Source organism: Ceratotherium simum, chromosome 2 (genome assembly GCF_057802395.1).
Source record: "Ceratotherium simum simum isolate JZ-2026a chromosome 2, ASM5780239v1, whole genome shotgun sequence".
In the NCBI taxonomy this organism is placed as follows: Eukaryota; Metazoa; Chordata; class Mammalia; order Perissodactyla; family Rhinocerotidae; genus Ceratotherium; species Ceratotherium simum.
The window spans coordinates 64614458-64641239 of NC_141901.1; the positions used below are offsets into that span (position 1 = coordinate 64614458).

General features: G+C 33.3%; 1 protein-coding gene and 1 long non-coding RNA gene across 3 annotated transcripts in view; one reads left to right on the forward strand and one right to left on the reverse strand.

Annotated features, from left to right (window-relative positions):
- LOC147918039 (uncharacterized) overlaps positions 1-261 on the forward strand; it is a 42459-nt gene extending 42198 nt beyond the window's left edge. Inside the window, exon 3 of the long non-coding RNA XR_015555829.1 lies at positions 48-261. This is a non-coding gene — a long non-coding RNA (uncharacterized LOC147918039). The remainder of the gene's footprint in view (positions 1-47) is intronic.
- Positions 1-26782, reverse strand: part of SLC30A7 (solute carrier family 30 member 7) — a 78812-nt gene that overhangs the window by 41248 nt on the left and 10782 nt on the right. For both annotated transcript variants that reach the window (XM_004420770.3, XM_087446552.1), the window contains exons 3-8: positions 23175-23288; positions 18944-19031; positions 17835-17961; positions 9883-10026; positions 6235-6285; positions 2549-2684 (exon numbers count right to left, since the gene is read on the reverse strand). In XM_004420770.3, the coding sequence (XP_004420827.1) occupies positions 2549-2684; positions 6235-6285; positions 9883-10026; positions 17835-17961; positions 18944-19031; positions 23175-23288 (660 nt within the window). The remainder of the gene's footprint in view (positions 1-2548; positions 2685-6234; positions 6286-9882; positions 10027-17834; positions 17962-18943; positions 19032-23174; positions 23289-26782) is intronic.

Consider the following 26782-nt stretch of genomic DNA (forward strand, 5'->3'; position numbering starts at 1 on the left):
TATGCAGTTTCTTTTTGTTTGTTTTTTTTTGTTTTTTTGTGAGGAAGATTGGTCCTGAGCCAACATCTGTGCCAGTCTTCCTCTATTTTGTATGTGGGATGCTGCCACAGCATGGCTTTATGAATGGTGTGTAGGTCTGCATCAAGGATCCGAACCCCCGAACCCCAGGCCACTGAAGTGGAGTGCATCAACTTAACCACTACGCCACCACGCCAGCCCCTGTGCAGTTTTTTAATGTGTTATATTTCAGTAAAAAAGTTGTGTGTGTGTGGATGGGTGTATGTGTGTATTTATTTATTCACTCATATTTATGGAATAACTAAATGGGAATAGAACTAAGTAAGAATTCCCTATTTGGGATTAGAGAAAATAACTCTCTGAGGCTGAAAAAACATGAATTTATTTTGAGTCAAATCCAAAATATACCAACTTTTTGCCTGGCAGATCTGGTGCTGACCTCACAACAATAAAAAACTTTGCCCTCACGGAGCTAAAAAGAGAAAATAAAATAGGCTATTTCAATATACAGTCATGCACCACATAATGACATTTCAGTCAACAACAGACCACATATACAACAGTGGTCCCATAAGATTAGTACCATACAGCCTAGGTGTGTAGTAGGCTATACCATCTAGATTTGTGTAAGTACACTCCATGATGTTTGCACAATGAAGAAATCACCTAATGATGTGTTTCTCAGAACATATCCCTGTCATTAAGCAACGCATGACTGTAGTAAGTAAGTGCCATGAGAGGAATAGTAAAAGGTGCTACAGGTATAACCCAGCCTGAGAAGTGGAGAATCAGGAAATGCTTCCTAAATGAAGTGCCATTTAAACTGAAATGTGATCTGAAGGATGAGTAGTTGTGATGTATCTACTTGGGCGGTAGTGGGGGGACAGGGGAAAGGGAGAAGAACACTAAGAGTAAGAGTATTTTGGATAGAGGAAAGATGATCAAAGCCCAGCATCCAGAGAGCTCACAACACCTTTTCAGGAAACTGAAAGTAGTTTACTGTGGCTGGAGAGCTGAACAGAAATTGAGAGGGGGTGAGAGAAAGACTGAAGCGATAAAGGGGTAACATCATGAAGCCCTACTAAAAAGTTAAGACTTTATCCTGAAGGTAAGAAGGAGCCACTGAAGAATTTAAAGCAAGATAATGTTTCCATGTATCATAATCTTCATTAAAGAAAGATCACTTTAGCCACAGTGTGGAGAAGAGTTTAGAGGGAGAGAGAGAGGCCAACCTCTCCCAAGCAAGAAATGATATGAGAATTAGGATAATATTAGTGGATACAAAAAAATAGTGAATATTAAGATCCTACTCTAAGAAGTATTAGAAGCAGCTAAAAATTATAATACAAAAAAATAAAAATAAAATGAACACTGAACACACAAATAAAGAGGTACAGATGGAAGTTACCAAATCTATCAGGAGTTAAGTTTCATAGAATATGCAACACATACGCTAAACTTTCAAGGAAGCGTTCTAAGATATCCAAAGATGAAAAAGAGGCATTCCAAGCTTTATAAAAGACTTTTACGTAGCAGAGTTGCTTCCTAGTACAAATAACTTAAAGAAATTTTAAAAATTATCTGCATGTTTAAAATGTATATCCTGTTTTTTAGGTAAAAACTTAAAACTCTGTATTTATGACTAATTTATAAGATTATAATTTCATTGTAATTTATTAAGTCTATTCTATTCAACTACAAGCCAAAATCATCATTGGCCTGCCTTCTAGTAGGTTTTTATTCTCATTAGAAAGAAAGTTTTACTGACAATAAAATCATATGGATAAACAAAACAAAAACAGTCCAATCAAGACACACACACACATATATATATAATTAATTAATATATTAAATAATGTAAGACTGTGAAATAAAGGCACATATTATTCCATTATTCTGATAAAAATTAAACCAATAATAAAATGTATCTCTGGGTGAGATAAATTTAGGAGATAATAACTATACAATCTAATTCAGCAAGTATTTATTGAGAATTTATACACACACTTTTGTAAACACATTGACACTATGGTAGGCAATAGAGAGATAAAGAGCTAGGAGACAGATTCTTCCTTAAGAATTAGGGAGACAGACATAAATAGACCTTAGTAAGCATTTTTAAAAGACTTCTGCAATGACTTTATAAATTAAATAGTTCTAGAAGAGACTTTAATATTCTTTTGCATATGATAGTGCAAGATACAGACATCAAACGAATAAGATTCTAACTATAGTTAATACATTTTATGTTTCCACTGCTCTACTCTACAGATAGAAGATTGGATTCAAGAAAATTACTACTAATTTGAATTACAGACCAAAAAGATTACCAAAAAGAAATATCAAAACCTAGGCAAGAAATAAATGGCAAAGAGGAAAAAATAGGAAGATGAAAAGAGAAATAATCTATGTAGGAATTTGTTAAAGACCAAAGGAAAACCAACATAATAATAATTTGTATTTTAGATCTGTATTTTAAGTAGCACATTTACCACCTCTCATTTTAATACTTGAAAGTACTAACACTTACCTTACAACTATAAGCATGGATATCAGAATTGAACAAATAGGATCTGCTATCATCAGACCAAAATTTTGCATCATGATGGCAGAGGCAATTACACCAATACTCCCAAGTGTATCTGCTAGAATATGTAAAAATACACCTAGAAACAAAGCATAATCAGAATTAAAATAATATCTTCTGATCAACTGAAAACAGAAATATTTCTTAAAACTATATTCTTGATTTTATATATAAAAAACTAAATACCAATTTAAAAATCAGAACGAATGTAGATTCTCTGTTTAGTAATAAAGTAATAGTATATTTGGGAATTGAAATAATCTTTCCTTTTTCAAATCAGCAGTGTTAAAATATCTGATTCATAAATTATACTTGCTCTTAATGATCCTTAATATTTTGGTATAATATGAATGAAGAAGTAGAGAAATAAGTTGATTTTAAAAATTGTTTGAGCACATTCAACTCTGGTTAAAAGAGTCCAGATGTTAATTAATAATTTGTTAGAAGAAAACTGCATTAGACCGAAAGAACTTTTCAAGAAAACATTGTTTATAACCACAAATATATGTACACACACAGCCCTCTGCTGGTAATTAAAATTATTACCACTTGAGACTAGAATTTCCTCTAACTCTGATATACTTGTTAATTATCCTGAAGGTTTTGTTACCTAAAATCCCATACTAAGCTCAAACTTGATATGAAAGAAAGTAGGGATGTGAATATTAAAATATATTTTTAACTTTTAATAATTAAATATTAAATTGGTAGGATACTGATATTCTAACTGTCCAACAACCTAGATGGAATATTGTGATACTGTGATTTATAATTAGAAATATGTGTTTGGTCTTTGTCCCTGTTTCTGGCACAGAGCTCCTAAAAACCCTTGGAATTTCCTAAGTGATGAGAATGACAAAGGTATCTCTTGTTAACGTTAATGAGGTAACTCTGGACGGCACCTAAGGATGGCGGTTGGTAGCCAGGAGAACCAACCACGTGATATTAGAGGGTGGGAACTTTCAGTCCCACCCCAGACTTCTGACCTCTGGGTGTTGGAGAATTTCTTGGGGTATGTGGGGAAACCCCCTCCATCAGAAATGAGTGCCGAGTCTTAGTTGGTGATCAGAAATGGGATCAGAGCCAGGACGCATTAAATATTAACATTTAATAATTGATACTTGACTGGAAAACCATTAAAAAATGTCAAGAAGTAAGTTTAAAATACATTATTTCTTAAAAATACTTAACTAAGACAATAAATCATTTAACACTTAGATCTTTAGGTAAAATTTACTGTACAACAAAACATTGTCTCTTGAACAAACTTCAACCATATGTTGCTAAAAATAAAACATTCTTCAATAGCATCAACTATTCTACCTGAAAAGGAATACTTAATATGTAAAAAAGCATGTGTCTACTTTAGAAATACTTATTTTTCTTTTTTACTATTCACTGGACAATTAAAGGCAAAGCATTTATTATTTGTTAGGTGTAAAACACAGACTTACTGAAACTTGAAAACACTTTCTAATAACTTAAAAACAGACTATTAACAGGTCCAATCGAATCTTAAGGTGCGCTAGGAAAATATGCTTCAATTCATCTGCTACTGAGGAATTTTATGTCAAGTATTATATCTAACATAATTCATCCCTCAGTACCTGATATACTTTTCATTTGAATAGAGTATTGACCTTTATAACAATTCTTCAAAATGCTAATGGCTTTTTTCTGTAAGAAAAATAATATTATGCCAGAAGCTTACTTATAGAAAAAAAATTCTGTTTCTCTAGGGCATTACAAATAGCAAAGAAATAAATAGATTAATGAGCGTTGGGACTATGTTAAGTTTTAAAAATAAGACTGGAGAAAATGCACATTGAAGTGGATTGAGGATCCTTAAGCTTCAAAAGTTTTAACTGACATGATTTTAAACCTTTATCTTCTTTAATGAGTGTTTTGATAGGATCAGAAATGAAAATAGCTCTAAACACTGCAAGGAAAAAGAATCCTCTGTTCTTCATTTTTCTTTGACTGAAGAGTCCCTGGCTGCATCTTATGTGCTGACCTGACCGTTGGCTTTATTAGCAAGTGTCATCAATTATCTATGCCCTTCTTACTTTCTAGTAACTGTCAAGAAGAAAAATCATTAAAGAAATAAATCTAAATTGACATGTTTAACTTATACAGAAGTAGAAAGCCTTAGGAGACCTGGTAGGATACTGATATTTTAACTGCCCAAGAACCTAGAAAGCCTGGGGTTATACTGAAGATGTAGCAAACAAATGAAAAATTCAGTTCACTCAGTTTTCATGTGTTTGAGCATCTATGTGAAAAAGTTTTAATGCCAGGCAGTTATCCCTATCCTTCAGCTATCTACTGAGCTGTTTCAGCCACCATAAATTGATGGGTACTCAGAAAACATTAACTAATTTTCACAACAGTTTGTATAAAAGATAATTAGGAAGGCAAATCTAACCTCTCTTCCCTTGGCTTGTGATGATTTCCAAAACTAAAAATAACTCTTAACATCAAGACTAATTAATAGCATTGAACACAGATGCATTACATATGCATGTTTACAGGCTATTTCAGCAAATGCCATTCTAAAACAATTCTATATATTTTGCAAATGAAAAACTAGTGACTGGAAGACACATTTAAGCCTCTTGAAATAAAGTCCTCTGTATGGAGGAACATATTCACAGGGAAAAATAAAGTGCAAAAGCTATACCAAGAAACAGTAGAGAAAAATAGGTGCAGTAGAGATGGGATCACAAGTTATTGAGAAAGTTAAATTGAAGTCAAAAGTTAGTAAGGCAGGAAGATGGGGAGCTTGGGAATTAGGAAACTTTGACAATGAAGTCTAAAAGGAAATTCAGGGCCAAAGATTGGTTTACATCCCAAAAAAGAAACTACCATAGTTCACAGACAAGACTGAGTTTCTCTGGCTTGTAAAATTTTGTAATATATCATTTTACGTGATATGTAAGCTCCTCCTCAGGTACCATCATTTGATGCCTATGGATATGACCGAGGTCTCATTATGCCTACATTCTTAAAAAATATAATAGATTTTATTTTTGAGAGCAGTTTTAGGTTCATAGCAAAACTGAGTGAAAATAGAGATTTCCAAAATACCCCCATCCCAACTCATGCATAGCCTCTCCCAGTGTCAACATCTCTCACCAAAGTAGTTTTTGTTACAACTGATGAAACTACACTGACATCATTGTCACCTGAAATCCATAGTTTACATTAGGGTTCACACTTGGTGTTGTACATTCTTTGCGTTGGGATGTATTACATTTTTAGCACTAAATTTTTCCTCAACATAAACACATATTGAATATTATTCTCGGAAAACTTATTTAATAATCTTACAAAGGCAAACATACTACTATGGTGTTACAATAGTCATTCACAGGGGTATCATTTATATTTAAGCAGTATAGTTTCTGAATATTTTAATCTTCTTATTAAATCAGAGAAAATAGCCAAGTGACAATTAAAAGAATGTCTGCTAATATACCTAATTGTATATAGAAAAAAATCACTAGGAAGGCTAACATTTTAAACACCAATTCTATATTACGTATTTTACTAAAAGGAAAACTTCAGATAGTTCAAAACTATGAAACCAGTTTCATAAAACTGAGAATTATACAAATTTCTTTTCATACCTTGTAAAATCTGTCTGCTGGGTCCTGTTGTTTCTTTTAAGGAGGGACCATCTGTAGAGAGTTAAGGTAAATTATTTTAAAACATGTCTTCAATTCCTGATTCAATTTTTGCAATTCAGAGTAGTTTTCATTCAAATGTATCGTGAAAGATGCATGAATATACAGCCATATCAGACCTACAAAATTATTTTTAAAATTTAATGTAGTAATTTAATGCAGATAGTCATGGGCAAGTTCAAAATGCATCAACGGTACAGACTATTTAGGAAATTATTATATTAAGCAATCTCTTAAAAAAATACAGTAAGTTAAAAACACTGAAAATCTTCTAACATTCATAACATACCTTATATAGCTTGCTACGTTAATTTTACAATTGAAAAATTCACAAAAAACAAAACTACTGCTTGAAGTTATTAAGAAGTCCAGAAATGAAGCTAGGACAGCATCCAGGAAAACTGAACTATGGCAAACAGTAGTTTTCCAACAGCTTCCAGATGGATATGGCAAGCTTTTCACGCAGAAGAGATAAAAACATTTTTTCATTTTGCCTTTATGTTGAAAAAATGAAAAAAAATTACAATTTCTATTCTTAAATACTTTGAAGATTGAAATACTTGAAGATTACTAATCAGCTTTAACATCAAAGCAGAAAATACAGGTAAACAATGTGAAAGATTAGCAATATTCATTAAAAGGGATCATCAGGCGGACCAAAGGCTTTCTGGTCACGACTAACAGAGAGCCTGCCTGGGGTCGTGGTTCTGGGCCCACAGCACCACAGAGCTGACATACCCTCATTACTACGGCTTTGATAGAGCACTGCAACAATGCCAGAAGAGGTATGAAAGCATAAGGCTGCACAACGATTTCTATGTGGATGTGACACTGCTGTGTGGGGAGAAAGATGTAGCTACCTTGAAAATCCTGCTGATAGCCAAAAGTGTAACTGTTCTAAAAATCCAGCTCCTAATCAAGACACCAGATTTCTGTCTGTAGGTAGTAGGTCCAGATAAAGACAGTCATTTTTGACATAATTATTTTAAAAGATATATTCTGCTATACCAATATAATATAATATATAAAACAACATAACTCCCATCTATGTAAAACCTAAAAGTTCTTCTGGATATAAATTTATCTGTAGCAGAGACTGGCTAGTTGCTTACAGATCCATTTTTTTCTTCCTCTTTGATAAACAACTAAACTATATTTCCCAGGCTCCCTTGAGTTAGGTGGTATATGTGACTGAGTTGTAAACAAAAAAATATGATATGTAAACCACTTCCAGGCTCATAAGAATGTCCCACATGATTTTCTATATACTCTATCTCCAGCTAGATGCAGAGAATCCAGTGGTGGACTTGAAGGGTTAAGAATCCCATTGATGGAAAGAGCCTGGATCCCTGAATTGCCATGAGGAACAGAGCCCCCACCCTCGACCGTATCAACCCAACAGCAAGATATAAACCTTTACTGCTTAAGTCACTCAGATATGACCAGTTAAAACAAACAAACAAACAAACAAAAAAACAGCTAGCTTTACTCACAGTGCAACATTCCAATAAATATGAAGCTCACAGTATTTCCCAGTGAGACCATACTGTCTCTTATATGCAAAATGGAATCATAGCCCTGTTAATTTTGTATTCTCAGATTGGCTGAGATAATAGTGAAGGCAGAGTAACAGTTAAGAGCAGATTTTGGAGTTGGATCCCCTGTGTTCAAAGCCTAGCATTTCCATTTAGTAGTTACTATGATTTCTTTGTGCCCTGATGTCATACCAATTCTTCTTTCCCACTTACCCTTCTCTCTCTTGACCAAAAAAGGGCTACCTTGCACCTATCCAGAATCTTACTACAGTGCATTGCCAGGGTATTAGAAAAATTCTAGGGCAACAAACAAGGGGTCAATTACAAATGTTGCTGGTAATATTAGAAAAGTAATGCCTCTAGGCTAGCAAATCCTTTTGTAAGCAACATGGTTTCCAATTCTTTTCTTTTAATAAAATGTAGGGATTAGCTAATGACACTTCCAATTAACAGATCATAAAAAATAATTTTTAACAATAGAGTATTATAAATAATTTTTAATAATAGATCATTATATAATTTTTGGAATGCAATTCTGAAGGTGTTCAAAGAACTAAGTGAAAGTGCTCTAACAGAATTGCTTCTATTTAAGGTTTCTCAGTACTTACACTGTAAAGATGAAAAATAGGAACACAACTGATGCCAAAACCTGTTTTATGCTAGTAAGTGTTATTTATCCATAAACCAATTGAGAAAAGAAAAAGAGCTCCAATCATTAAGGTACATATTTCAAATAAAATGTTGCTTTCTTAAGGTTATATATGTATCAAAATTTGAAAACAGAATTATTCTGACTGACTTTGTACTAGTAAAAATTACAATAACTCCATCGAAAAGAAATGTTTAAACGCTAAGTCTTCTGTTCCTAGGAAATAAAAAGTTTACATTTATATACATATTTTATTGCCAAGAATTATAACAGATGATCAATTAAAGACTTAACACAAATATAATCCATTAGTAAACATTCTGGAAAGGAAATGGAATGGAAATAAGAATTCAAGGAGAAACAGGATACTGTAAAATTTATAACTGTTTATATGTTTTTGAAGGGGTGATAGTGGGTCTCAAACCACTAAGGTATTTAGAGACCACCGAACATATTCAATATAGAGTAATATAGAAGTTTCAATCTAAAATATCTACAATGTGTAAGAAGTTATATTCTTTGCAATTATTGAAACAAACATTTTTTAGAAATCATCTTAAAAATCTGTGATACACAGTTTTCAAAATTATTTTGAGATGCATGTGAGCAAAACTTAGAAAATCAAGGTTTTAAAGCATACCAGTGTAACAGTTACAAAAACATAGCAAATTTTAGAGACTGAAAAGTTAGGGGGTTAATACTCAGTCTCCAAGGCCCCTTTCATATTTTCAAATCTAAAACTTTAAGATTCTATGTCGCAAGTACAGACAATATTTAAGCATATAATTTATTTAATGATTAATAAAACTGTATCACCTAAGCAACTTCTGTCTACTACTCGATACTCTAAAACTTCATGAATAAACTATTTAAAATATAATTTTAAAATAAAATAGTAAATTGAAAATTATCTTATAATTTAGTGCCCAATGCTATGTAAGTCTTATAATTTAGTGCCCAATGCTATGTAAGTTAGCATATAAAGATTTCTAAGGGAACATGGACACAAATACATCAGGTGATAACAAAATTACAATGAAAACGTGAAAAATTGAAAACCTCTGTTGTATTTTTATAAGCCTAGATATAGCACAAAAGGCTTCATACTTTAAAAAAATCATGATTTTCATTTGCTAGAATGCAACTTTTCCTCATTCACTGACACTCATTTAAAATAGTGGTATTTTATTATGATATAATTACTGAAACAAAGCTATATCCACTGCCTTATACAAGTTAATTTCATTATACACTAAAAAGGAACTAGCCCTGGGAACCATTTAGTCTTTTAGAAAGGAAGTTGACTGCAATATCTTTTTAACAGACTATTTCAACTAGGAAAAGTAATCTACACAATTCTGTTCATTTGGAAGGCTGTCCATTTCAAAGTCTTTAGGCTGTACTCACCATGAGAATGAAAGTGTCCATGTCCATGACCATGATCATGGCTATGTGCAGCACCATGTTTCAGTTCATGACTATGGCAGTGATCTCCATGGCCATGTGCCTGATCCAGAGCACCGTTAAAGAGGGAATGACTGTGTCCATGGCCTAAAAAACAAAGAATGTTACAACAACAGGTATGTAAAAATATATTATTTAATAGTTACAATAATAGTGATGTTAGTGAAAAGACTTAGCTCTAAAACCAGATTAACTCAATAAACTTTTACTTGCAAAAAGTGTCATAGATTCATTAAAACAATACTGAGTTCCTACTATTGAGTACAGGAAGGAAATGAAAGGATGGAGGGAAGTGGTAGACATTACTGGAGATGAAAATAAGTGAGCAGTGAGAAATATTTAAAGAGATTAGATGTTATTTATTCATTCAAGAAATACCTATTTGGAACACACTGTTATAGATACCATTCTAGGCACTGGGGATAAAGCAGTGAAAAACACAGACAAAAATCTTGGCCAAAACATTCCAAGTACTATTACACACACTAACAAAGATAAAACAAGATGTATGCATATGGTCACATTGAGGCAGAGGTAGGAAGGCTGCCGTGTTTGGTAAAAGGATCGATAAAATTATATTAAAGCAGGTAGAATCCTTAGGAACAAATAAAATAATGCAGAATCCTTTCTCCATAGCAGACCTAAAAACTACTACACCATCAAAAAAACATCTTATACAAGCTATTCCAAAGCACAGAAAAATACTGGATGTTACCTAATTCAAAAATATCACTTATACTCACAAAAGTCTTAAACACCAGTAAATCAAATCCAGCATCACATTATATGAAAAATCATGAAAACGGGAAGATCAACTTCCAGAATGGTGAAGAGGGGATGTTGGCAAACTAGCTTTCCCTCTCAAACAAAAATATGAGGAACACAACTAAAAATCAACCATTTCAGAACTCTGTAAATTAACCAAAATCACAAAATGAACTAACAATCATCTATCCAAGAGAAACTACCAGACCTCAGTAAGGCAGTAGGGTCTCTGATATTTTTACTTGGGGTTATTCCCATTCTACCTCCTGCCACAGTGCAGTTGAAAGTAGCCAAAAGCCAGCAGCACTACATACAATGGAGAGATCTGATTTCTTTTGAAGCTGTTAAAAGCAACACCTCCAGAACAGAGTTAATATTTTGTTCAAACTTGCAATTCCCTGAAAAAAATCTCTATTCTCAATGGACTCAGAGCTCAGCTCTGCGAATTCAATGGCCACATACCACAGGAAATGAATTAGTCCAAGTAACTCACTTCACAAGAAAAATAACAACAACTAACTTTGAGAGGAGAGGATGAAGTAATCTGATACTGGAGTTGTTTTAATATAAAATGTCCAGTATTCAACAAAAAAATTAAAAGACATGCAAAGAAAGAGGAAAGTATGCCACATACACAGGAAAAAACATCAGCCAACAGAAAATGTTCCTGAAGAGAACCCAGATTTTGGACTTAATAGACAAAGACTTTAAATCAGCTATCATAAATATCTTCAAAGAACTTAAGGAAATCATGAGAATGAAGAATGAAATCATAAAGAATGAAAGTATAACAATGATGACTTACCAATAGAGAATATCAATAAAGAGCTAGAAATTATAAAAAAGAACGAAACAGAAATTCTGAAGTTAAAAAAAAATATAATAACTGAAATAAAATATCTACTTTGGAAGGGCTCAACACAGATTTGAGCTGCAATAATAGCAAACGTGAAAATGGATGAATAGAGATTATCCACTCTGAGGAGTTGGAAAAAAAGGAAATAAAGAAAAACGAACAGAGCTTAGAGACCTATAGAAACATCAAGTGTACCAACTTAAGTGTAACAGGAGTCCCAAAAAGAGAAGAAAAAGAGACAGAAAAAAATATTTGAAAAAATAATGGCTGGAAACTCCCCAAATTTGATGAAAAATATTAACCTACACATTCAAGAAGCTCAGGAAACTCCAAGTAGAATAAACTCAACAAAGCCAAAACTAGCGACTTTATAGTCAAACTGATGAACGTCAAAGAGAAATCTTGAAAGTTGTACAGCAAAATACAAAGGACTTATCATTAACCAGGGAACTTGAATAAGATTAACTGCTGACTTCTCCACAAAAACCATGGAGGCCAAAAGACAGTGAGATGAAAAAACCAAATGTTAGAAAAAGATTCAACCAAAATTTTAAATTCAACTAAAATCCAATCCAAATCCACACAAACAAATAAAGAGCAGCAGGAAAAGTAATTAAGAAAGAGAGGATAAACATACTTTTTTTTATTTGTAACTTGTTTCTTCTATATGTTTTAAAAGATGACTGCATAAAGCAATAATTACAAAACAGTATTGATGGGTTTATAACATTAAAAACATAATAATCTGACAATAATAGTACAAAGGAAAAAGTACACCTTTGGAGGAATGGAGGTATACTGAAGCAAAGTTTTTGTGTATTATTAAGTTACTATTAATCTGAACTAGATTGTATTAAGTTAGGATGCTACTTGTAATCCCCAGGCCAATAATTAAGAAAATAATTCAAAAATATATAGTAAAAGAAACAACAGGAGAATTAAAAAGGTACACTAAAAATATCTGTTTAATTTAAAAGACAGGAATCAAGGAACAGAGTAACAAAAAGGACAGAAGATATAGAAAACAAATATTAAAATGGCAGATGTAAATCCTTATCTTAGTGGTAATTACATGAAACATAAACTGTTTAAACGCTCCAATCAAAAGGCAGAGATTGTTGAAATGGATAGAAAAAAATGACCCAGCTATATTCTGTCTACACGAGATACACTTTAGATTCAAAGACACAAATAAGATGAAAGTCACAAAATAGAAAATAATATATATACCATGCAAGCAGTAAAAAAAGAAAAAAAAAGAGCTGGAATGGTTATCATAATATCAGACATGACAGACTGTAAGTCAAAAATTATTTTGAGAGAAAAAGAAAAACATCTTATAATAACAGGTTAAATCTGTCAGGAAGATAGAATGATAATAAAAATATATGTGCTGAACAACATAGCTACAAAATACACAAAGCAAAAACTAAAACTGGAAAAATAATTCAACGATAATGGTTGGAGACTTCAATACTCTACTTTTAATAATGGATAGACAACTAGGCAGAAGATCAACAAGGAAACAGAAGATTGAACAACTATGAAAAAATGAGACCTAACAGACATCTATAGCACACTCCATCCAACAACAGCAGAATACATATTCTTCTCAAGTACTCATGGAACATTCTCCAGGATAGACCAAATGCTAGGTCATAAAACAAGACTGAATAAAGTGAAAAAAAATTGAAATCATAAAAAGTATGTCATCTGATCACAGTGGAATTAAATTAGAAATCAACAACAGAAGAAAATTGGAGAAATTCACAAATATGAGAAAATTGAAAAACGTACTCCTAAATAACTAATGGGTCAAAGAAGCAATCACAAGGAAAATTTTAAAATACTTCGAGATGAACAAAAATGAAAACATGACTTACCAAAACTTACAGGTTACACTATAGCAATGCTTAGGAAAAAAATTTATAGCTGTATACGCCTATGCTAAAAGAAAAGACAGATCTCAAATCAATAATCTAATCTTCCACCTCAAGAAATTAGAAAAAGAACAAACTAAACCCAAAGCAAGGAAAAGAAAGGACATAAATATTATTGCAGAAATAAAATGAAACAGAGAAGAAGAAAAACAGCAGAGAAAAATCAATAAAACCAAAAGGGGGTTCTTTGAAAAAAGTCAACAAAATTAACAAATCTTTAACCAGACTGACCAAGAAAAAATGAGAGAAGGCACAAATTACTAAAATCAGAAAAGAGAGGACATCACTGCTGACTTTATGGAAATAAAACGAAAGAAAAGAAACGCATACTTTTTTATAAATAGACATAGCCAACAATAAGTCAACAAATTAGATAATTTAGATGAAATGGACAAATTCCTAGAAGCACACAAACTGCTGAAACTGACACAAAAGGAAATAGAAATCTGAATAGAACTATAACAAGCAAAAAAACTAAGTAATTAAAAAACATCCAACAAAGAAAAGTCTAGGACCAGATGGTTTCACTAGCAATTCTGCCAAACATTCAAAAAGTACCAGTACTTCACAAACTACCCCCTACCAAAAAAAAAAAAAGAAGAGGAGGCAACACTTCCCAACTCATTATATAAGGAAGTATTACCCTGATACCAACACAATCAAAAGAAAGCTAGACCAATACCCCTTAAGAATACAAAAGTCTTCAACAAAATATAGCAAACCGAATCCAGCAATATATTAAAAGAATTATAAACCATAGCCAAACAGGATTTATCCTAAGAATGCAAAAGTGGTTTAATATCTGAAAATCAAGCAATGTAATACACCATATTAATATAATAAAAGATAAAAATCAACTGATCATCTCAAAAAATGAAGAAAAAAGAGGTTAATTAAAATCTAATACCCTTTCATAATAAAAACACCCAGTAAACCAGGAATAGAAAGGCATTTCCTCAATCTGATAAAGGGCATTTCTGAAAAACCCACAGCTAACATAGTTAACATCATATTTAATGAAGAAATACTGAATGCTTTCATGCTAAAATCAGGAAAAAGACAAGACTATCCATTCTCACCACTTCTATTTAACATTGTTCTGGAGGATCTGACCAAGGCAACTAAGCAAGAGAAACAAAGGGATTCAGATTGGAAATAAAAAAGTAAAACTATCTTTATTTGTAGATGACATGATATTATATATAGATTAGTCTAAAGAATACACTAAAAACCTATTAGCATAATGAACAATTTCAGCAATGTGGCAAGACATAAGATCAACAGACAAAAATGAACTGTATCGCTATGCACTAGCAATGAGCAATCCAAAAATGAAATTAACAAAACAATCCCACTAACAATGGTAGCAAAAAAACTCACATAGGACTAAAGTTAACAAAGGAAGTGTGAGAAATGTCCACTAATAACCACAAAACATTGTTGAAAGATATTAAGGAAGCTATAAACAAATTGAAAGGCATTCATGTTTACAGATCAGAAGACAACATTGTTAAGATGACAATACTTCCTAAATTGATCTACAGATTCAATACAATTCCTAGCAAAATCCCAGCTGCCTTTTTTCGCAGAAATTGACAGGCTGATCATAAAATTTACATGGAAATGCAAGAATGGACCCAGAATAGCCAAAACAACCGTAAAAAAGAAGAAATCACAAGTGAAATTGGACAATTCACACGTTCCGATTTCAAAACCTACCTCAAAGCTACCTTAATGAAGACAGCATGGTACTGGCATAAGGATAGACATACAAATCAATGAAATAGAATTCAGAGTCCAGAAATAAACTCTGACATTTATGGTCAACTGATTCTTGACAAGGGTGCCAAGACACTACAGTGGGGAAAAATAATCTTTTTAACAAATGGTGCCGAAACAACTGGATATCTACATACAACAAAATGCTACTGGATCCATACCTCACACCATACACAAAAATTGACTCAAAATGGTTCACAGACCTAACTGTAGACCTAAATGATTACATTTTCGCCCTCAAATTTAAGGATGGTTCCTCATGAGAAACTCTATGTAACAACTAATTTCAAGTTAACTAAAGGAGGAAAAAACATGATTACTTCAAAAAATTCTATTTTTTCTTTCTATTTCAAGGAATAGAAAGAAACATTCTTAACTTGATAAAGCAGTTCTATAAGAAACAGACCATAAACATCTGACCCAATGGTAAAACTTTACTAGCATTCTTCATTAAAGCAGTGGTTCTCAACCTTGACTGCACATTAAAGTTGACTGCAGAACTTTAAAACATGTTGATGTTTGGGTCTCTTCTCCAGAGATTCTAATGTAAATATTCTAGGATTAAACCTGGGCATCAGTGTTTTTTTAAAAGTTACCCAGGTGATTATCCAGGTTGACACAAGAATATAAGCTATAAGTATTTCTAATCAACACTGTGCTAGAGGTCCTGGCTATGCAATAAGACAAGCAGGAATAATAGTTTTTGTTCTTAACAGTAATAAAAACTTTCAACTACCTAAAAATGAACCAAATGAAAAATATACAGATCTTTATTAAAATACCTAAGACAATTTAATAAAGGCCATAAAATTTAATATGAATGTCAATTCTCCGCAATTAAACATAAAGACAATGCATTCCCAATCAAAATTCCAAAAAGATTTTTCACAAAATTCGACAAGCTCATGAAAAAAACCAAATGAGTAAGACAGACCCAAACAACTTTGAAAAAAAAGAGATGAGACTTACCCTACCAGATATTAAAACATAAAAATTATTCCAGTGTGATAGTGGGATAGCCAAAGACAAACAGACCAGACCTGATTTATAAGGCAATTTAACATAGGGTAAAGGTGTCCTTTTACATCAATGGGGTAAAGGACAGATTAATAAATGGTGCTTGGAAAACTGCTTATTCAAACTAAGAATAAAAGAGTCCTAACTCACTTCCTCACAGAAATAAATTTCATACAGATGAAGGACCAAAATGGATGAGAAAAAAACCATCAAACCAAAATTTTCAGAGTATTAAATTATAAGAGAATATGTTTATGACCCAGGGATAGGAAACTCCCTAAACAAAGCAGAAAACATACCAGAAAAAATGTTAAGACAGAAAAACTAGACCAAATTAAAAACTCCCCAAATAAAAGGTTAAAAACAAGCCATAGATTGGGAAAAGATATTTGCAACACATAAAACAAAGGATTAGTATATAAAATATATAAAAAATGTTTAGAAATGGATTAACAATAAGACGATAGAAAAACAGGCCAAAAAAAAAAAAAAGAAAAAAGAACAGACAAGTCCAGAAGAGGAAAAACTTGAATGGCCTAAAAATATATAGAAAAATTTTCAACCTCACTACTAGTCAGAGTAATACCAAATAAAACATCATTTTTATCAAAATATTAGCAAAATGGTTTTAAACCCATAATACTAAGTTTTGATATGGGTGGGAGGACATTAGCACTTGCATTTATTCTAAATGTGAATGACAGTCGTTTTAGAGGGCAATCTGCTAAAGTATATGGAAACTAAAAACCATATATCCTGTGTTTCAGCAATTCTAATTATATTCCAGCACAGTGAAAGTCAAAAAACTTTCTGTGATGAGGGAAATGTTCTATATTTGCTGTCAAATACAGTAGCCCTATGTGGCTACTGAGTACTTGAAATGTCATTAGTGTAACTGAGTAATTGAAATTTTAATTATATTAAATTTAATTAACCATAATTTAAATTTAAATAGCCACATGTGACTGATGGCTACCATACAGGAGAGCACAGCTCTGGAAACACTTGCATGAGTTCACAAGGACAAGGGTCATATGGAATAGTGAAAAACTAGAAATGACTTGAAGTCTATCCATAGAAGATTGGTTAAATAAACCACGGTATCCGCACCATGGAGTTTTACGTGTCTGTTAACAAGAGAAGTTAGACAGATGTATACCAAATGGAAGGATCTCAAAGACATATAGTAAATTTCATACCCACATACACAATAACTTTTTAGTAACTAGATCTGTTTTGTGGTTTTTGATGTTTGCTTGTTTTATATAAATGGTATCATACTAAACACATGAGCTACAGAGGTCTAGAAGGATCCACACCAAACGAATAACGTGTAACTTTAAGAAGGTGCTGAGAGGGAGAGGCATGGAGAAGTGGGAGAGATGGTTCAGAAAGACATTAATAAGCGTCTATTAATATATTACTTTTGTTATTAAAAACCAATACAGAGTTTAACTTTAAAAATTATCAATTTTCAAAAATGAATAATTATAACAGAAACCAGAAAATAAAGAAACAAAGCATGCTAACCGTCATACCAGAGCCATGAGAATGTCCATGACCTCCATGCTTGAAAACAAATATTCCTATTAGGTTTACCACAAACCCAAGAATTGAAACAAGAAGCAGTCTCTCATGGTGTACATCTGGAGGGGCTAATGCTCTCTAGAAAACACATAATACAAACAAATTGCATTGATATAATTTCTGATTGCTCAACTGGTAAAAACAAAAAGCAATTTTTAAAAATTTTTAGTTATTTTCAGAATTAAAATCACTCCAAAAATATCTGCCAAAGCAGTTTACAGAAACAAAATCAGTGCTCACATACTGCAGAAAAGGTTAACAACTACTATTTTTAATTAAATACAAATATTTAAAAGCATGAAGATTTGGTCTAAAACCCATCCTTCTTTGGTACCTTAAAATATGGCCATTCATTTTAAGTTCATTAATCTTTAAATTTTCTCTTTATTTAATACACCAAATATTAAAGGTTCACTGGCGGGGCCGGCCCCATGGCTTAGCAGTTAAGTTCACACACTCCGCTACTGGCGGCCCAGGTTCAGATCCTGGGTGCGCACCGACGCACTGCTTCTCTGGCCACGCTGAGGCCGCGTCCCACGTACGTCAACTAGAAGGATGTGCAACTACGACATACAACTATCTACTGGGGCTTTGGGGGAAAAAAAGGAGGAGGATTGGCAATAGATGTTAGCTCAGAGCCAGTCTTCCTCAGCAAAAAAGAGGAGGATTAGCATGGATGTTAGCTCAGGGCTGATCTTCCTCACCAAAAAAAAAAAAAAAAAAAAAGATTCACTGGCAAAATTCTGTTTCTATATTAAGCACTCTTCCCAAAGGACCTCACTACCCATATTATGCCTTTACTTTTCATAGTGTCAACACTTCATTCATAGCTTGTAAAACAATAGTACTGAATTGTCTTTAATTTCAAGTAGCTTCACATATATTTTTTCAATTATTTTGTGAGCTCCTCCTGTACACACATAATATATCTAATCCAAGACTGTCTTCAATAAATACTTAATGATAGTGTGAAAAACTGTTCTATTATATGTATCTTTATTTAATAAACATTTTCATTACACAAATGTAATTTACAGACTCTAATCATTATCTACTATACCTCAACTCCTTCTGAGAAAATAAAAAAAGCAGTGAAGATCAAAAATAGGCCATTGACAAAGCCAGCCAGAACTTCCGCTCTAACATACCTAAAGAAGAGCAAAGTAAACAACTGAATTATTAAGTTATTTCTTAAAAATCAGATAATAAATTTACATATGTTCAGAGATTCTAAACCACATTATATGGTTATAAGTGGCCAGCAAAGTCCCAGTATTTAAAGTATGGTATGTTTTATTGCACATATAATGTAAAAATGAGGAAATGAATTTAATTATTACAAATTATGTTTAACAGCAGAATGCCATGAAATACATAGATTTCTACAAGCCAATCAGAAGACCTGAGAGTAAGTAGGTTTAGAAAGACCTTTCAGAGAAATGTAAATCTCAAGTTGCCACTGGAGAAAGAACAGGACCAGACAAATGGGCAAAGAAGGAAGGATCCAAAGATAAAAAGTAGAAGAAAAAGGGCTTGAAAAACAGGTTTTTATAACTTATTCATTCCTTCTTTTTAAGAACTCCTTATGCTTTCTGCTTTGTACCTTTCAGCTTTCAAATCTTTGGAAAGTGAAGCTTTGATCTGAAGGAAAATAAAATTATTTCTGAATTATCCCAGAGACAACTTGAGATTTACATTTCTATCATTCTTTTGCTAAGATTAATAAATTTAGCAAAAACTTTTCAATTACCTATTTTTAGAATCAATTACAGCTTCACGTAATTCTAATTAAACTATTTTTAAAATACCTCTTTTTCTCCACGGACTTCTGAAGCTTTCTGCTTCCTACCTGTGTGAAGCATTGGGGAAAGATTTTATTTTTCCATAAGGTATATTTGGCTTAGTTAAAGTCATTAGAAACAACTTTAACTTGGCAGTTTTACATGTTTAAACATTATTCCAAGGGTGCCCACAGCAGTTAATCACTCTGGTCCTTAAATAATATAATAGGAGCATCAAAAATACTGCTTTTTCTACATTTCTATGTTAACTTCTAGATAATACAATTTTTTACTATAAAGATATTTTTAAAGTAAAGAAAACAAACTCTTTAAAATGTACTCTATCCAGTTACGTTGGGGCTTGCCCTGTCAAGTACATTCCAACATAGTATATATTTCTACACTCAGAAATAATGCATATTTCTACCTTATTAACACATACAAATGAATTAAATTAATGTATTATTTGTCAAAGCATATCCTTTTTTTTCTGGAGAAAAAGTTTATTAAATTCAAATAATTCCCAGCCTGCTTTCCATAACCCACACTTAGGGATTCATCTAATATATCAGCAGGGTTACTGCCCAAAAAATAAAAAGTGCTTTCTTTTAACTCACCCTTCTAGTCCCACAGCTAATGCTTGATTGAAAGCCTTTATCTTTGAGTTCCACTAGATTTCAAGATCAAAGGCAGGAAGGTTTTTCAGGCATTTTTTGTCCCTAATGCCTAGCTTAATAGGTGCTCCATAAATTCTGATAAATTGTTGGACTAAAGTGATTTAATTAGGCTTAATATATTTGCTAAACTTGGTTGCAGAACTAAAAAAACTTGTGAAAACTAGACATACTTTGCTTTAAAAATGACTATGTTTACTTGAACAGAGTGAGTCTTGGAATTAAAACATATAATTCACGAATGTGCTATATTGCGTAATTAAGTATGATGGTATCTGGAATCTTTAGCTAGGGCAAAAAAAGATACAACTATATGCACATGCGTATACAGGCATGTACATATGCATCTATCTACTTATTGGAGGCATATTACTTTTATGCTGGCTTTGCTAATTCACAAACAGGAGTGTGACAAGGCACAAAGATGACTTTTATACAAAGAAATACTGAAAAGTCTTTGCTGCCTCTCACATTCCTCTTGTTGTTTCTTCTGTTGCAGAGCTAGTCTGCTATTGTGATCATATTGAATTAGGGGTTTTAGGATTCATCCCTAGGCTTAGCCTATTCAGTGTCATTTTGAGGTACTGGCACCCCTATTTTACTACTGCTGCTACATACTACTATAGCAATTATTAACAGTTTCAAATGTTACATCTGCTTTTATTCCCTAATTTTTCTCTTCTCAAAAGAAAAAACAAAAAACAAATAAGGAAAAGATAGGATAAGAAATGAAAAAGTAGCAAGAATATCACTCTCTTATATCAACTAGTTAAAGTTGAATAGTAAAACCCGCTATGGCACTGAAGGTATTCAAAGCCATTCCTAAAAACCATCTAATAGCAGGAGACTATGCATTCTAAATAGAAAAGAACAGATACCCTAAGAATGAAGGAACTGAAGGGAATTATTACAGTCACCTACTGTTTATCCAGAAAGATTGTTGAATGAGATATTCTAACTAGATTTTTGACATACAATATATACAAATTACTAATTTTCCAACACAAAATTATAACTTTACATACAATATTTCCTTAATGATTCAAAATATACTTAAGAAACTTTTGATTATATAGTGCCATGAAAAATGTTCTTTTCTGAGCTTTCAAGCTGTTTGAATCTACAGATATACAGGATCTCTTGCTCTATACTATAAAAATAGTATAATTAGTGTTTGTCTTACTTTTTATAATTTTACAAGTAACCATATCTCTTTGGATATACCCCAAATCAGCAAGTTCTGTCACAGAAATTCATATATCTCTCTTTCAGCACTTCTCACAATGTATAGTTATGGTATTTTTACAGAACAGTTTCCCCATTAGACCACATGTTCCTCCAAGGCAGAAGCCATATCTTATTCATCTTTATATCATTAGAAGTAGCAAGTATTCGACTCATAGTGGGCCTTCAATAAATATCTGAAGAGAACAAGAACATGTGCAAGAAAGAGAGAGAGTGTGCTTGCTCAAGAACAGAAGCAGAGCTGGAGAGAAATAGGAATTAATGAGGGAGCACCAGTAAGAGAGAACAAGCGGCATAAGAGACGGTGCACCTAAGAGAGTGGATGTGAACAGGAGAGGGAGAGAATGAGAAAGTGCACAGGAAAGGGGGCTCTCAGGGAAGAAGAATCAGTGAAAAAAGGATAGACAGCCTGGGAAAGGAAGAGAAAAAAGAACTAGAGCTGAGGAGGTTAAGGGAGAGGGAGAGAAAGAATAAGAAAGACCCTGAGAGATACAGTAGTAAAGGCCAGGGGGAGACAGCATAAGACAAGAAAGAATAAGAGAAAAGACATAAGGGTGGGGAGAAAGAGAGGAAGAGGAAAGAGGAAGATCATGAGCACAGGCCTAGGTAACTAGAGAGAAAGAACAAGAGAGGGAGAAAAGGAGTTTAGGAGAGATGAGAGAGAGAAAATGAGTAGGAGGGTGGGAACAAGAAAAGGAAAAGAAAATAGGAAAGACGTGAAGAAAGGATAGACTTGGAGAGAGCACTCACAAAGGAGAGGCGGGGAGGGGCAAAAAGACAGGAGAGCGAGGGGAGGAGGAAGGAAGAAGTGGGTGAGCGAGAGAGAGAAGGACTCTTGTTAGTCCTGAGTGCTGCTTACACATAAATGTAATTACACTGCAAAATATTCTATGAGCCCAAAAAGGAAAACACTCAGGCACAGTAAAACAAATAATGGAAACTCCATCACTTCCCTCAATCAGAGATGGCAAAAGCAAACTCTGCCTCTAAGAGTACCAGGCTCAGAAGTGAGACCAGATGTTCCAATACAGTCCCTTCAGCATAAAAACACTCTCCAAATATTTGACTAATTGTCCAAACTCAGCAAGAGTGTGAGAAGTATTTTACATAAAAGCAGAGCTAAAGAGGATAAGTAATATAAAACCATATTAGGAAATAAGGATTTAAATTAACAGCAAAACATTCCTCCAAAGGAAAAAAGAAGAAAGAAACATGATCATTTTCATGTACTGAAACTTTTTTTCCTTCTTCTTCAAAAAAAAATAGGTTAAGAGTTGAGAAATTCCCCTATTGTAACAACCTCACCTAAAAATTTTTGGTAAAATCAAGATGCCCTACCTCTAACCAAAAGAACTTAGATGCAGTAAAAAAGCACATATTGTAGATTCCAATTATATACTGTTCAAAAACAGGTAAAACTAATCCATAGAGTTGGGGAAGTGCGTGAGAAGGAACTAGAAGGAGACATGAGGGGGTTTCAAAGGTTCAAGTTACACAAATGTGTTCAATTTGGGAAAATTCATTGAGCTTGAGATTTGTGTATTTTTCTGTATTTCTTATACATCAATAAAAAGGTTTTAAAAAGTCTTACCCATAGGAGAAAGCATCATTATCTCTCCATTTCGAAATAACAGACGCTGCCAATCCAGCCAAAATAGCAGTGCTATCGAAAAACATGTGAAAAGAGTCGGAAATCAAGCCTAAGCTGGAAAAGAACAAAAGACATTGGCATATTATAATAACCAAATAGTAGTCATCCTTCTCTAAAAATCTAAGATTCAGCCTCAGCTCATTAGGAACCAATCTTCTAAAAAGACAACATTGAAATATGATATATAGAAAGATATTAAGGATAATTTTTAAACATCTAAGAAAGAAACTCTCATACCCCTTGTCCAAGGAAAAGCCCAGCTGCTACTAAAAGAGGGGTAGAAACAAAGCCATCTGCTGCTGGGCGAGGGGCAGCAATCTGCCCACCCTCTGGTCACTGGCAAAGGTCAGCTGCCGCCAAAAGTAAGAGAGAAAAAACAGCCATGTGCTACTAGGGCAAGGGTGAAACCAGCTTGGGCCCAGGATCTTACACTGATACAAAGCAAGGGTCAGCTGTTGTTGGAAGAGGAGCAGGATACTTGCTCGTTCTCCTGACAGAAGGCTGCAGGGAGGGGTGGGAGAAGGGGCAAGAACATTAATAACGCCCACTCTGACACTCAGGTGTAAAGAGCCTGTCTGCTACTGAGACTGCAACAGGAGAACCAAATACCCCACTCCCCCAACCAGAGCCTTGACTAAAGCATAAGACAATAGCAATCTACAGCTGAGAGCAGAGCAAAAGCAGAGAGAGATATTCCCTTGTGGTACAGGTGTGCAGGGCTTGCTGGAACCTGAGAGTGGAGCAAGAACACTGAAAAAAGCCTCCAGTACTCCAAATAACACACTAAGCACAAGGTGGCTGAAGCCACTGGAAAAATTTAAAGTCTATGGCTTGTTGAAATTAACTAGCAATAATAAAACACAAAACTCAGCTCAATTACTGACCAGATAGGTTCAAAACCCACACACTGGGGCCGGCCCGGTGGCGCACTGATGCCTCGCTTGGCAAGCCATGCTGTGGCGGCATCCCATATAAAGTGGAGAAAGATGGGCACGGATGTTAGCACAGGGCCAGTCTTCCTCAGCAAAAAAAGACGAGGATTGGCAGATGTTAGCACGGGGCTGATCTTCCTCACACACACACACACACACAAAAAAAACACCCACACACTAATGGCCTGACAGAAAAATAGATATGCACATTTCTGGGCATAAACACTATTAATTTAAACATAAATACTATTATTCTTTTATATATAATATCCAACACTCAATAAATATTTATAAGACACATAACAGGATCAAAAAAAAAAAACAAGACGACCCATTGTCGAGTTAAAGCAGTCAACAAAATCAGAACCAGAAAAGGCCCAGAGATTGGACTATTATAGGAACTTTAAAACAAATATAATTAATATGTTAAAAGATGTGGTATAAAACTGGAGAAAACTCATGATCAAATGGGGACTTTCCACAGAGATAGGAACTATAAAAGAATCAAATGGAAATGATACAAACTTTTTAAAAAGTCACAATATTGAAGACAAAGAATAACATACATGGGCTTCTGAACAGACAGGGCACAGACAGAAAGAATCAGTTAAGTCAAAAGAAATTATCCAAAGTAAAACATGAAGAAAAGGAGTAGAAAAAACCAGAACAGAGCATCCAAAACCTGTCAGAGTACCAAACAGACTAAAATGCAAGTATTTGGATTCTCAGTAATGCAGAAGACAGAAAGAATAGGGTAGAAAAAGTATTTAAAGAGAAAACATTTGAAAGTTTTCCAAAATTAATGAAAGAAAACAATCACATATCCAAAAAGCTTAATGAATCTCATGCAGGGGAAAAAACCTTAAACACCTCACAAATTGCTGAACATTAAAGAGAAAGAGAAAGTCTTGAACACAGCCAGGAAAAAAAAAATTGGATAAGGAAGAACAAAGATAAGATTAAGAGCATACTTTTCATCAGAAACTACTCAAGGCAGAATGCAATGGAGCAATGTCTCTAAAGTATTGAAAGAAAAAAAAATACTGTCAACCTAAAATTCTTTATCTAGCAAAATATCTTTCAAAAATGAAGACAAAATAGACTTTTTCAGACAACCAAAGCTGAAAGAATTTACTGCTTGCAGATCTCTTAAAAGACTAAGTTCTTCAAGTAGGACCATGGTACCAGATGGAAACTTAGAATTGTATAAAGAAATGAAGATCACTGAAAATGATAAATATGGGGTAAATATAAAAAATAATTTCTTACTTTTAATATCTTTAAAAGATCACTGAGAATATCTTTAAAAGATCACTGAGAATAGAAAAACAAGAGGAAAAATCAACAAACCAAAAGTTGGTTCTTTGAAATTATCAAACAAAATTCACAACCTTTAACTAGACTGATCAAGGAAAAAGAGAAAAGACTCAAATTACTTTAATCAAGAATGAAAGGGAGACATTACCACTGACTTCACAGAAATAAGGATTATAAGGAAATACTATGAATAATTACAGGCCAACAAATTAGATAGATGAAATAGACAAATTCCTAGAAACAAACAATCTAGCCAAACTGACTCAAAAGAAATCTGAATAATTTATAACAAGCAAAGAGACTGACTTAATAATTTTAAAACTTGCAACAAAGAAAAGCTGAGGCCCATATGGCTTCACTGGTAAATCCTACCAAACATTTAAAGAACCATAAATATGAATCCCTTACAAACTCTTCCAAAAAACAGAAGATGAAGGAATATTCCCAAATTGTTGCATAAGACCAGTATTATCCTGATACGAAAATCAGACAAAAGACATTGCAAGAAAAAAAACTACAAACCAATATCTTTTGCAAACATACTTGCAAAAATCTTCAAGAAAATACTAGCAAATCAAATCCAGTAATATATAAAAAAAGAGTATACACCATGACCAGGTGGGATTTATTCCAACAGTGCAAGGTTGGTTTAATATATGAAAATCAATCAATATAACACATCATATCAACGGAATAAAGGACAAAAACCACATGACCATCTCAATATATTCAGAAAAGCATCTGACAAAATCCAACACCCCCTTTATGATAAAAACACTCAACAAACTTGAAATAGAGGGAACTTCCTCAACTAATAAATGGCATCTACAAAAACCCCACAGGTAACATCAGCATCATTAACAGCCAAAGACTAAATGCTTTCCCCTAAGATCAGATACAAGATAAGGATGTTCCCTCTCACCACTTCTAATTAACATTGTACTGGAGGGTCTAACAAAGGCAATTAGGCAGGAAACGGAATAAAAGGCATCTAGATTGCAAGGGAAGGAGTAAAACTTATTTGCAGATGATATGATCCTGTACACACAAAATCTTAAGGACTCTACTAAAAAACTATCAGAACTAATAAATGAGTTTGGCAAGGTTGCAGGATACAAGATCAACATAAAAAATGAATTGTATTCCTGTATAATAACGATGAACAAAAATGAAATTAAAAAAAATTCCACTGACAATAGCATCAAAAAGAATAAAATACTTAGGAATAAATTTATATAAAAAGTGCAAAACTTATACTGTGAAATCTACAAAATATTGTTGAAAAAAATTAAAGATGAC